This window comes from Pseudorca crassidens, chromosome X, assembly GCF_039906515.1.
Source record: "Pseudorca crassidens isolate mPseCra1 chromosome X, mPseCra1.hap1, whole genome shotgun sequence".
Taxonomy (NCBI): Eukaryota; Metazoa; Chordata; class Mammalia; order Artiodactyla; family Delphinidae; genus Pseudorca; species Pseudorca crassidens.
In genome coordinates, this window is record NC_090317.1 from 94,510,692 (window position 1) to 94,524,857 (window position 14,166).

The window sequence follows — 14,166 nt, forward strand, 5'->3', positions numbered from 1 at the left end:
CGGAATTGGGTAGGAAGGGAAAAGAAGCAATCAGGTCGGGACCTATGCCCCTGGGAGGGGACTCAGAGGAAAAGGGAGATTACACAGGTGGAGACCCTCCTTGGGAAGTGAGCATTTCGAGCCACATATTGAGTGCCTCAGTCCTGGGGCCTGACAAAGAGAAGATGAGCCCCCTTGGCTAGTTAGAGAGCCAGTGGGACTAATATGAAGGCTGTGGGAAGCCTGGACTCCACTCATGAGGAGCACACTAATGCTTGCTTGCTCCTGAAGCAGGGTGGAATGGGTGATTGAAACTACACAGGTGGCTGATTGGTTTCCTGTGACTGCCCTGGCACACGCCCCAGCCTGAGCCGAGTGAACACTCCAGCACTGTTTGCCTTGTGTTGTAGCTCCACACTGGAGTGAGGGCTGTTATGACTGAGGAGGAAGCCTGGCTAATAGACACTGAGTGGCTCAAACCCTAAGCAGAGTCTGATCAAGGAGGGGGTAGCCACTTCTGGTGATCATGCAGGTGGTGTATCAGAGGTGGTACTGATCTCTGGCAGTGGCCAGACCACCACAGCCCATGCCGTGGCTCTCACCGAGTACCCACACCAGCCCTTTTTGCTCCAGCACTGCTCCCCTCTTGGGTGAAGGTGCTGGTGCTGGTGCTGGGAGGAGGAACAGCACACACTTAAATGGAACTGAGCCTGCTCAGCCCGGACCCTCAGGGCTTCTGCTTCAGCAACTTGGAACCTGACTCTACCCCTCATAGGGTGGTGATGGCCACTGAGCAGAGGGGAAGCCCCCCTCACACCTTGCTCTGCCCTGGCCCCTCCATCTCCAGCCCCATTGTCTACCTAGGTGATACCTGCCAGCACACCCTGAGGAAAGACATGACTTGTGTTCACATCAAATCCAGCTCTCTCACCAATGCCACTGGGCACATACAGACTGTATAGGGTTGCTCCCACATAAGGATACCTCTTCAAGACCACCATAGGTAACTGTTTCACCTAATTTCATAGAGACAGAGAGAGAAGCAAAATGAGAAGACAGAGGAATTTGTCTCAATTGGAAGCACAAGAGAAGACCTCTGAAAAAAACAACTTTTGAAACAGAAATAAACAATTTACTAGATAAAGAATTCAAAGGATTAGTAATAAGAATGCTAAATGAATTAGGGAAAAAAATAGATGAACACAGTGAGAATTTTAACAAGGAACTAGAACATATAGTCGAAAGGAACACAAATGACAAGCGTTGGTGAGGATGTGGAGAAAAGGGAACCCTCGACATCATTGGTGGGAATGTAAATTGGTGCAGCCACTGTGGAAAAGAGTATGGAGGTTCCTCAAAAAACTAAAAATAGGGCTACCATATGACCCAGCAATTCCACTCCTGTATATATATCCAAAAAAACCCCAAAAGTCTCATTTGAAAAGTTACATGCATCCCAGTATTCATAGCAGCATTATTTACAATTGCCAAAGTATGGAAGCCACCTAAGTGTCCATCAAGAGATGAATGGATAAAGAAGATGTGGGGTGTGTGTGTGTGTGTGTGTGTGTGTATACACACACACACACACACACACAAATAGATATAGTTATACATTAACTTATATGAACCCCATGGCAACCACATATCAAAAACCTACAACAAATACACAAAAACAAGAAAGAAAGGAACATAAGCATAGCACTAAAGAAAATCATCAGACCACAAAGAGAGAAAGTAAATGAAGAAGAAAGAACAGGGAAGAACTACAAAAGCAACCAGAAAACAAGTAGTAAAATGGCAATAAGTACATACATATCAATAATTTATTTAAGTGTCAATGGACTAAATACTCCAATCAAAAGACATTGGGTGGCTGATTGGGTTAAAAAACAAGACTCATCTATATGCTGCTTACAAGAGGCTCACTTCAGAACTAAAGACACACAGACTGAAAGTTAGGGGATGGAAAAAGATATTTCATGCAAATGGAAATGACAAGAAAGCAATATTTATATCAGACAAAATGGACTTTAAAACAAGTCTATAACAAAAGGCAAAGAAGGGCATTATATAATGATAAAGGGATCAGTATAAGAAGAGGATATTTTACTTGTTAACATGTGTGCATCCAATATAGGAGCACCTAAATATATAAAACAAATACTAACAGACCTAATCAGAGAAATTGAGAACAATACAATAATAGTAGGGGACTTAAACATCCCACTTACATCAATAGACAGATCATCCAGACAGAAAATCACCAAGACAACAATGATCTTAAATGACAAAATAGACCAGTTGGACTTAATAGATATCTCCAGGACATTCCATCCAAAAATAACAGAATACACATTCTTCTCAATTGCACATGGAATGGTCTCCAGGATAGATCACATGCTAGGCCACAAAACAAGTCTCAACAAATTTAAGAAGATAAAAATTATATCAAGCATTTTTTCTAACTACAACAGTATGAAACTAGAAATAACTTACAGGAAGAAAAATGGGAAAAGCACAAACATGTGGAGACTAAACAACATTGGTGGTTTTTTTAAGTAAAAACAAATGGGTCCATGAAGAAATCAAAGAAGAAATCAGGAAATACCTTGCAACAAATGAAAATGGAAGCATAACTTTCCAAAATCTATGGGATGCAGTAAAAGCAGTTCTAAGAGGGAAGTTTATAGCAATACAGGCCTACCTCAAGAAACAAGAAAAATCTCATATAAACAACTCAGCTTTCCATCTAAAGGAATTAGAAAAAGAAGAATAAACAAAGTCAGCAGAAGGAAGGAAATATAATAAATATCAGAGAGGAAATAAATAAAATAGAGACCAAAAAAAATAGAAAAGATGAAACCAGGAGCCAGTTCTTTGAAAAGAAAAACAAAATTAATAAACCTTTAACCAGAATCTTCAAGAAGAGAGAAGACCCAAATAAAAAGATAAGAAATGAAAGAGGAGAAATAACAACCAATACCACAGAGATACAGAAAATCAAAAAGAATACTATGAACAGTTACATGCCAACAAATTGGACAACCTAGAAGAAATGGACAAATTTCTAGAAACATACAACCTTCCAAGACTGAATCAGGAACAAACAGACAATCTGAACAGACCGAATACTAGTAGTGAAATTGAATTTTTAATAATAAAAACTCCCAACAAATAAAAGTCCGGGACTAGACAGCTTCACAGGGGAATTCTACTGAACATATAAACAAGAGCTAATACCTGTTCTTCTTAAACTATTACAAAAAATTGAAGAGGATGGAACACTCCTAAATTCATTCTACAAGGCCACCATTACCTGGATACCAAAACCAGACAAAGACACTATAAAAAAAATCATATGCCAACATTTCTGATGAATATAGATGCAAAATTCCTCAACAAAATATTAGTAAATGGAATTCAACAGTATATAAAAAAGATCATATACCACGATCAAGTGAGATTTATTCCAGGGATGCAAAAATGGTTCAATTATTTGCAAATCAACCAGTGTGATACACCACATTACTAAAAGGAAGGATTAAAAATCACATGATAATCTCAATAGATGCAGAAAAAGCATTTGACAAAATTCAACATCCATTCATGGTAAAAACTCTCATCAAAGTTGATTTAGAGAGAACATGTCTCAACATAATAAAAGCCATTTATGACAAACCCACAGCTAACACCATACTCAATGGTGAAAAACTGAAAGCTTTTCCTCCAAAGTCAGGAACAAGACAAGGATGCACACTCTTGCCACTTCTATTTAAAATAGTATTGGAAGTACTAACCACAGTAATCAGACAAGAAAGAGAGATAAAAGGCATCAAAATTGGAAGGTAAAAAGTAAAACTGTCACTATTTGCATATGACATGATACTACATATAGAAAATCCTAAAGTCTTCACCCAAAAACTATTAGAACTAATAAATAAATGGATAAAGAAGATGTGGTATAGATATACAATGGAATATTACTCAGCTATAAAAAGAATGAAATTCTCCCATTTGTGACAATGTGGGTGGATCTAGAGGGTATTACGCTTAGTGAAATTAGTCAGATAGAGAAAAACAAATACTCTATGCTGTCACTTATGTGTGGAATATAAAAAATAAAACAACGGAATGTATATAAAAAAGCAGAAACAGACTCTCAGATACAGAGAAGAAACTAGTGGTTACCAGTGGGGAGAGGGAGGCGGGAGGAGATAAGGGTATGGGATTAAAAGACACAAACTAGTACGTATAAAATAAATAAGCAACAAGGATATATTGTCCTGCATAGGAAAATATACCCATTATTTTGTAATAACTTTAAATGAAGGATAATCTATAATAATATTTAATCACTCTGTTGTGCAACTGAAACTAATATAATATTGTAAATCAACTACACTTCAATTAAAAAAAAAAAAAGCTAATACTTACATGCTACTTACCCCATGACGGGTGCTGTACTAAATGCTTTCTATATATTAACTCACTTAATCCTCACAGCAATCCTAAAATGTACATACTATTCTTATACCCATTTTGTAGATGAGGAAACTGAGGCACAGAGAGCTTAAGGAAGCTACCCAAGATCCCATACTAAGTTGCAGAGCTGGGATTTGCACCCGGCAGTCTAGCAGTTTCATCACGAGTTCTAAGATTTAGAATAAAACTAGGTAAGTTTGACTCCTCATTGTGCCTCTCTAATGCCTTATGGTCTTCATCTGTGAAATGAGAATAATTCAGGAGATGACTGAGGGGATAAAATAAGTTAATATATGTTAAACACCAAGCCCGTAAATGCCCAGTTACATTCATTCCATTCCCGTCCCCTCACCACTGGCCACATGGAGCTTATACTTTCTGGTTCTAGAAGGCATGTGTGTGCTTCCAGATGGTCCAGCAGCTGTCTGAACAACCTTGAGACCTTTGCTCTCATTGAAATTTTCTTTCTTGACTTTACCCTTTCTGGATGGCTCTCTTCTGAAAGGAGCGCAGTTGAGGTGGGATTTAAAAAACTTCCTGGGCATATACCCCTTCAGTTTTTCTTCTATTATATGTGGTTTTATACTTATTTCTATTTTGCCTTGTTTCAGAAATGGGATTAAGTTGAGTTACTAAGATGCAAACAATTCTATAACACAAGATGGATATACAAATAATAAAAGTGAGAGAAAAAAAATAAATATAGGAACGAACTGTGGATCCAGGGTGGAGTTGACACACAGAGTGTATTTACAGACTCTGAAGTCATGGGCGTTTACCAGAGGTCAGCCATAGGCTGGCTCTGACCTTCCTAGAGGTCAGCACCAAATAAGAGACCACGAGCATAAAGCAACAAATAAGCCCATTGCTTAGCAGAAGGAATCCTAATACAAAGCACAAGACTGGCCCACCGTTCGTCCCCCTCTGGGGCTGAGGCTGCCCCCGACCCGCTCTCTTCCTCCTCTCAGGGTGGTGGACAATGAGGGGACCCTGCAGCTGAAGAGAAGCTTCCCCATTGAGCAGAGCTCGCACCCCGTACGCAGCATTTTCTGCCCCCTCATGTCCTTCCGCCAGGGGGCCTGTGTGGGTGAGTCCCATGGGGTTGGGGTGTCTGGGTGGCCAGGGAGGGGCAGGGACCAGGGCTGGTGCTGATCTGGCTCAGCTGTCACGACATCCTAATGCCCTGACTTCCTGGGCCTCAAGAACTCTCACGCCCCAGCAACCTCACACTTTGAACACAGACCCCCCAGACAGCCCAGAAACCTCACAGCCTAAGACACAGACCCCTCCCCGCCACCAACAAAGAGCTCAGAGACCTCACACTCCGGACGCGGAGCCAAAACAGCTAGGTGACCTTGCATCTGGGGATGGTCCACCCCAGAGCCCCCAGCCCCGGGACCTTACACCTTGGACATAAATCCCTCAACACCTCAGAGACTTCACATGCAGGGCACCCCGCTGCCTCCTGCAACACCTCCTGATGGTCTCTCATCTGGGCAGTGACGGGCAGCGAGGACATGTGCGTGCATTTCTTTGACGTGGAGCGGGCAGCCAAGGCCGCCGTCAACAAGCTGCAGGGCCACAGTGCACCCGTGCTGGATGTCAGCTTCAACTGCGATGAGAGCCTGCTGGCTTCCAGCGACGCTAGCGGCATGGTCATCGTCTGGAGGCGGGAGCAGAAGTAGGAGACTTCCATCCTTGCCACTGTCCACCTTCCCACCTGCCTCCGGCCCCAGCCTTGTGTTTGTAAATAAAGTTCCTGTGGTTGTGCCGATGGCTGGCTCCCAGATCTTCTGGGGTTGGGATGGGGGAGAGGGCAGCTCTAGGACCCAAGATGGGATGGGGTTCACCTCCTCATTCATGCCTTCATGCATTGATTCATTGATGGATTCATTCAACAACCGTTTATGAACGTCTGCCATGTCACAGGCACCACTTCAAGTGTTTTACACAGTCACGCTTTGGACAGACATTGTGGAGCACCTCTGTGCGCCAGGACCTGTTCTAGGCACTGAGGGTACAAGCTGTGACTTAAACTGGCAGGAATGGCTGCCCTCGTGGAGCTTACGTTCTAGCGGAGGCAGGTTGATAATAGACAAAAATATATAACAGGTCAGCTAAAGCTGAGCGTTGTGAGGAAAAAGGGCAGGGGATAGAGTGCAGGAGTGAGGGGAGGGTTAGGCTCTTTTTGGTGTCCTGATCAGGGAAGATGTTCCTGACAGTGTGAAATTTATTTTTCTTTAATTTTTATTTTATATTGGAGTATTACATTAGGTCCTTGTTGATTATCTTTTTTATGTATAGAAGTGTGTATATGTTAATCCCAAACTCCTAATTTATCCCTCCCCTCCTTTCCCCTTTGGTAACCATAAGTTTGTTTTCTATGTTTGTGGGTCTATTTCTATTTTGTACATAAGTTCATTTGTTTTCTGTTTTTAGATTCCGCATATAAGCAATATCATATGATATTTTTCTTTCTCTGTCTGACTTAACTTCACTTGGTCTGATAATGTCCAGGTCCATCCATGTTGCTGCAAATGGCATTATTTCATTCATTTTTATGGCTGAGTAATACTCTATTGTATATATGTACCACATCTTCTTTACCCATTCATCTGTCCGTGGACATTTAGGTTGCTTCCATGTCTTGGCTATTGTACATAGTGCTGCTATGAACATTGGGGTGGGTGTATCTTTTTGAATTTGAGTTTTCTCTGGGTATGAGACCCTTCCCTGTTCTGGTTGTACCTGCTGCCACCATGTGGGTTAATTCGGCCTGCAGGAGGCTTAGGCCTGACGTCACTGTGACCGTGACTAGTCACTGTTGCTGCAAGTCAGCTCTGGGCAAACTTGACCCTGGGAGTGACCACTGTGTGGCTTAGGAGGGACTGTGCTCCAGCACTTGCTAGAGAATCTCCCTCCTTCCCAGAGTGGAGAACATGGCTTCTGAAATGGCAGGGAAGTTAGGTTTGTGACTGACAGCCAGCTTCCCTATTTTGTTTTATCTTAATTCATTCCTGCTCATTTTCCCTTTATTTTTTATAGAAATGTCAAACAACTCTTAATAGATGAGCATATTTACTTTATTTTTGATTTAGAGCCATTTATGCTTTATAGATGAGGTATCAGCATATGGATTTCTGAATTACTTTTAAAACTGCTGTTTTTAGGTCTGATGTTCTGTGGTTACACGCTAGGATTCATTACATCATTTAAGCACAGGGTGTTTAGAACAAAGAGCCAGGAACAAGTTCTCATTATATTATCTGGACTGAAAATGATTTCTCACTGACATTGTGAAGTTTAATAGTTCCAGCCACTGTCAGAGTGTAGTCCGGTCGATTGCCTAGGTTGTGTCTATGACTTCTGATTCAGATAAGTGATTTAATTCTCATTTCAGTGCTGCCCTCTCCCAAGCTCAGAATTCTTCATAGAAGACCAAAACAAATAAAAAAATAGGACATGACAGTAAAATGTAATAAATTTTCCTACTTCAGATTCTGATAAGGAAGTAAATCATTGTATTCATCAATGGACTTATATTTCTTCCTCTTCTGATTTATTTCCTGGCATAGGAGACCCAGTTGCCTTAATGACGATCTGTCAATTGAGCGTAAGCCAAATAGTCTATCTTGGGGCTTCTATGTCATTAAGTGGTCCTAGGGAAGGGCCACTGTAAGGGTTGTACAGACTGTGGACTGCACAATTCTGGGGACACCAAGCATGGAGAGGCTCTTTTCTAGTCCCTCTATCAGTGGTTGGGGTACTGGGACAAGGCTCCCAGCCTTTTCTCTGCTACTTAATCTTTTTTTCCCTACCAACACCCCACCCCAAATTTGGCTTCTTGGTCTCCAAATCAAAAGCTTGTCTCTCCCTCTGTCTTTCATGTTGACTTGGGCACATTTATTGAGGATGGACATGATTGGATCCCTCCTTTCCTTAACGCGCCCCCCACAGATACACATACGCCCCATCTGTGACAGATCCTATGGAATTTGGTTAAGTGCAGCCCCACACCAATGCCCAGACTGCTCTATAAACCTCTTTGTAAGGTTGCACAAACAGAGAGAAACTAAACCGTGCAGTGTAGGAGGTTCCATGCAGATTCCGAAAGTGATTTATCGTATGAAAAATTGGTTTTTGTTTATTTGTTTTTAGAACCTAGTTAATGGTCACAACCAGATGTATGATGGTCTCAGCAAGAGCAGACCACTTTGAGAAGCAAACAGACCAAAATAGGGAAAGAGTTGTATTAAAATGTGCAAAACACATATTTTCTGAAATAAAAATTAAACAGGAGGTGCTAATAGGAGACTGGACACTGCAGAAAACTCAGTAGTAAACCAGAGAACTATCTTTAGAAACACTCTCAAACACAGCAAAACAAGAAAGAGATTAAAATGTTGAGAAAAAAGGAGCAGAAATGGAGGTAGAGAGGGAACTGAACAAGTGGAACTACGGTAGTAATCAATGATAATTTTTAAAGAAAAATCCTTTTCTAAGTGAAAAAAAAAGTCTGGAAATTGAGAGATTTCACTCCGTTCCAAGCAAAATATGTGAAAAGGTATCACCAGATACACCTTGGTAAAAATTTAAAGGTCATATATGAGGAAAGAATCTTATAAGGAGCATCAAAGCAAAACAAACACACAAAATAAAGCTTGAAAACACCACCACCACCAGCAGAACCAGTGACCTAAAAACCACAAAGATGTGGCTTCAGGTAACGCAAGGAGAAAATGGATCAAATCTTCAGTGCTTTGAGAGTAAGCAAATTGGGGACAAGTTGTTTTTTGTACATGGAGACAATAGAAATGTTTTTAAATCTTCAAGAAAATGGACTATAATATAGTTTCTTTGATACATTACTCAAAGTAACCCATTACTTTCATAAACTACTCCAGAACATGAAGAGAAAATCAAAATTAAGAACTCAAGGAGGACATCTTATCTTGAAAGACTGGACCAGCATTGAACACTAAAACAGGTTTTACACACACACACACGCGCGCGCGCGCACACACACACACACACACACACACGGTTATACAGCTAAATTCAAGGATAAAACATTATTTCAAGAAGTGAATATTGTTAGAAAAATTGAAAAGGAAGATGACATGGTTTGTACCACAGATAAAATAGCCAAATAAAGAGAGTTGGGAAACTAAGGGCTGAATTATTCATATTTGATCTTGAGAGTAAAATCATATTTCATGCTTACCTTTGAAAATCATGTAGTTATAAGTTTTAAATATTTTAGGGAAATGTCAACTTAACCAAGATAAAATTCCAAATAGAATTGCAGAATCTAATAATCATTTCACAATGTATATGTATATCAAATCATCACATTGTACACTTTAAATATATATAATTTTGTCTTTTATATGCCAATAAAGCTGAGTGAAAAAAGAATTCTGGGGAGTGGGACTGGAGCTTGAGGTGGTGAGGAGATCATTATATAACTTTTTATATTTTTTGAATTTGATGACATTTTATTATTTTAAAACCTATTATTAGGAAACAAAGACAAGCATAAGGCATAGTGTTTCTTTCTAGAAAAATAAATTGCAGAATCTAAGAGCAAACCTAGTGTAGTCTTTATGGCAAAAGACAAGTAGCAATAGAAGGTAACGGGCAACAGTACATAAAAAACTGAAAACAAAACCAGAAGACAGGGGGGAAAAAAGTCCTAGGGGAAGTCTTGACCATAAATGTGAACTCCCTGATGGCCCCTGCAGCCATTATGACACATTCTGTCTTCTTGAGGTTGGCATATGATCATCTCTCTTTTACTTTCCTATTTAATTCCTTGAGCTCCCATGGGCCATATTATCAGGAATTCCTCTTGAGGAATAATCAATATATTCCTCCTGAGGCCTCTTCCCTTCCCCTTCCCCCCTAGTTGTCCAGGAACCCCAGGAGGGTGACTTTGTCCAAGGAGGGTCAGACCACTGCCCAACACCACTGCTGTGGCTCCTTGCTTCACAAAGCTGCTGTGGGAGACTGGTCCTGCCAGGCTGATGGATGCCACTGGGATGACTTCGCTGGCCAGAAGATCAGCGGCTAGGTTTTGCTGTTGTTTTAAGTTGGGAGAGACATGAACATGTCTATAAGCTGAAGAGAAAGGATCAATAGGGACCAAGAAATCGAAGGCATAGATGACAGACTGGATAGTTGATGGATCAGTGGGCAGTTAGGGATGAAGAAGCAGTTAAGGATGGGTAAAGGCATAGTTATGCCTTCGCCCATTCTCCACCATGGATGGCAGAAAACCTCATCTCCAGGTTAACAGAGAATATAGAGGTCCCGAGATACAAACCTCCCCCATGCCCCTGCATCCACAGCTTCGCATTCCTCCCTTCTCACCTCAGTAGAAAAGGCGTCCCCTCTGCTGTCCAAAGCTAGCTTCCATGATGGCCCTGTTTCCCAGACACTGAACAAGAAAGAGACTGGGACCCATCCAAGCACATCCAACCCTAGTTGATGCCTCTCAGCTCACCCTCTTGCCCTGTTTCCTCTGCCCCAGCAGCCCTTACTGGTATGCCTACACTCACATTGCTTCCTGAGTGCCCTGACGTCCAACTCTCTGTTCATAGTGCTTGCTTGCTTGACATCCTTCAAGAGATTCCCTTCACCTGTGGAAGAAAACCCAGATGCCCCATGTGTGCCTTTCATGATTGGGCCCCACCTGCCAACTCTCTAACTTATCTCTTGCTTCATTTCCCTATGTTCTAGTCATTCTAAGAATCCTGACCGTCTGGGTTCAAATCGTGGCTCCACCACGTACTAGCCATGTGCCCTTGGGCAATTTGCTGGAGCTCTCTGGGCCTTAGTTCTTCATCTGTAAAATGGGGATAGTCCAAGTTCCTACTTAAAGTGTTGTTATGAGGTTAAATGAGTTCATACATGTGAAGCAGTTAGATCGCTATCTGGCGTACATTAAGCACATGATAAATCGTAGCTCCTGTTATTAGTACTTTGTACAGCTCCTGAGATGTACCATCCTCTTGCTCTCCTTGTATCTTTGAGGATATGGTTTTCTCCCATTCCTCCCAACCTTCTTCCCCTCCCCACCCTACTTTTCTGACTAGCAGATTGTCCTTCATCTGCAGGGTCCATCTGCTCTATTGACACCTCGACTGTGGAGCATTCCTAGATTTCCCCCTTGATGTGTATACATGCCAGACTGGATGAGGAGTACTTTTTCTGAGCTGGACATATCTTTATTATAGCCCTTTTTCTACTTTGTTGACTTAGGCTTCCTCTTGGTCTGTGATTAACTGTAGGGTGCAGGCATGGAGGGCTGGGAGTCAAATCTAGTCCATTCTTCTCTTGTTTTCCATCAGTTGATGTGGCCTGACATGAACTAAGTACTCATTTAGTGTTTGTTGAATGAATGAATGAATGAATGAATGAATACATAGGTAAGGGACATGTGCTGACAGAACACTGTAGAAGAAATATAATTTCCAAGCAAATAAGAGATGTTCAAGTTTATTAGTAATCAAATCACTGTTGATTAAAATGAGACATCATTTTTACCTGATGAGTTAGGAAACACTTTTAAAAATGATAGTATCTATTTCTGTGGCCTCTTTCTTGTTGCTGGTGGGAGGGTAAAAGCAATTTAACACCATGTATCAAGATCCTTTAAAATGTCCTTTTCTTTTGCCCACCTAATTGTACTTCTGGGACAGTAACAGAAATAATTTTAAATACAAACAAATGTTTATGCATAAATATGTACATTATGACATTATTTATATAAAAATTTGAGAAAAGCGCACAAAATATCCAATAATAGAAGAATGGATTAGCATTTTGGTTTCAGAAGAATATGTGATGATAAGAAATGTATTAGTTAAAGGAAAAAAGCAGACTATAGAATATGTTTACAACTCTTAAGAAAAAAAAGACAAGTAGATACCCATGCATAGAAAAGAGAGTGTGAGGAAGTATACCAGAATGATTACTTGGTTATATTTGGATGGTGGGAGCGTGTATGGGTTTTTTTCCTGCTTTTATATATTATCCAAATTCTCTATATTTAGAAATGTGTTCCTTTTACAATGGAGTAAAACCAATAAATTTTATATTTTAAAGTGTGTGCTCAGAAACAATTAAGAATCTGATTATATTTTGTTTGATATGTTTTGACATGAGTAAGTCTTAAATTACGAAGTTGATTTTAAGTACCGGAAGGCACAGATCTTGTCTTGTGTTCAGCCGATCATGTGACTAGTAAATAACCTGTGGGCTTATATGAGGTCACCCTCCATGTAAGAACCCACAGTTGTCACAGGGCTTAGCATGGCCTCTAAAACATCACATCTGGCCACCAATGAGAAAGAGTTAAAAACAAAAAGCCAAACAAGTGAGGTTTGCTTGGAGACAAATAATCCCTGAACACAGGATGGGTGTTAATGAAAAGGAAGGTGGTAGAAAACGAATCACTTTGCTTGTAAATGAAATGCATATTCATTCTTCTCTGCCCACATCGCAAGTTAAGCACCATCATCCCGGCGTCCACTTGCTGGATGCAAAAATCTTGCAAAAATCTTGACATGATTTAAAAAACAAAAAACAAAAGAAACCTCACTGTTGTCTTAGCTTGCTTAAATGCATATTGTACCAAACTGTAGAAGAATTATAGATGAGCGTTTTTAAGGGTTTCTAAAATTGTACCCCTATGAAGAATATTGCTAATAATATACAGCAATTACTGTTAACTGCATGAGAATATCTCATTTTGTTTGGCTACACTTAAACAACCCCAAAGTTGAGTGCACCAAGACATACTGGATTTCAAACTAAATAAATCAAAATTACCATGTACATTCCACTACATGTCAAAACAGGAAAAGCCATAGTATTTGATGTGAAATGAAGATTAGAGCAGTAATAGAAAACTAGAAGCTGCTTACATTTATTTGGAATAAGAAAACAAGCCCAATGATTTTCAATGCAGATGTACTTCTCTTTGAGAAAATACATCAGAAAATCAATTTACAAAGCAGAGAAATTTGGCAGTAATTATTATACTGTCAAAAGATTCTTTAGTTTCTGAAGAACTTATTTTCAGAGTTCAGTGTGCTTGCTTGTCGTTAACAACTTGACAGATATTAGAGGAATTTAAAGCTAAGGTATTAGGTGCCAATGCCAATTAAAAATGACCAAAATGAAGATAGAGTATCTTTATATGTAATAGAGAGTGAAAGGGGGCATCTAATTTGAATTCTAAGAGTTAAGCATTTGTGCAGTGTCTCAAATCTATCCATTATATAAAGGAAGGCACACCTGGAGCTTATTACTTTATCACTTCAGACTTAAATCCTGAATTTGACTATTTAAAACAAGTGTGCCATCTTCCATTTACATTCTGTGATAAATTCCATGATTTCACTCATCAAAGACATTTCACATTTTTCCAAGATAAACTTGCTTAAAGGAGGTAACTCATCCAATTTAATACAACATGAAACTGTCCTCATTTTGGGATGATGAGAATAAAAATTGCTATTGTTTATTGAGCATTCATACAGTTCCAGGCACTATAGAAAGCTAAATGCTTTTCATACCTTGCAAACTTAACCCTCATTTTTCATTTATTCAGAAAACTATTTATTACAGAGTGCTTACTATGTGTCAGGGACTATTGAATGTGTTGGGGATTCAGCAATGAACAAAACAGACAAA

General features: G+C 40.1%; 2 protein-coding genes across 2 annotated transcripts in view; both read left to right on the forward strand.

The window, feature by feature from the left end:
• The window catches only part of EFHC2 (EF-hand domain containing 2), a 193,733-nt gene that overhangs the window by 143,348 nt on the left and 36,219 nt on the right, over nucleotides 1-14,166 (forward strand). The window contains 1 exon segment of the mRNA XM_067722738.1: nucleotides 11,900-11,905. Coding sequence (XP_067578839.1) covers nucleotides 11,900-11,905 — 6 coding nt within the window.
• LOC137217268 (WD repeat-containing protein 13-like) lies at nucleotides 4,431-6,238 on the forward strand. The gene is made up of 3 exons (XM_067723935.1): nucleotides 4,431-4,437; nucleotides 5,360-5,551; nucleotides 5,965-6,238. The coding sequence occupies exons 1-3, from the start codon at nucleotides 4,431-4,433 to the stop codon at nucleotides 6,147-6,149; spliced, it is 384 nt and encodes a 127-aa protein (XP_067580036.1). The 3' UTR covers nucleotides 6,150-6,238.

Excerpts from the sequence above, each read along its gene's own strand:
- LOC137217268 (XM_067723935.1), top strand. Across the intron at positions 5,552-5,964 it reads CCGCCAGGGGGCCTGTGTGG|TGACGGGCAGCGAGGACATG; the intron begins GTGAGTCCCATG and ends TCATCTGGGCAG.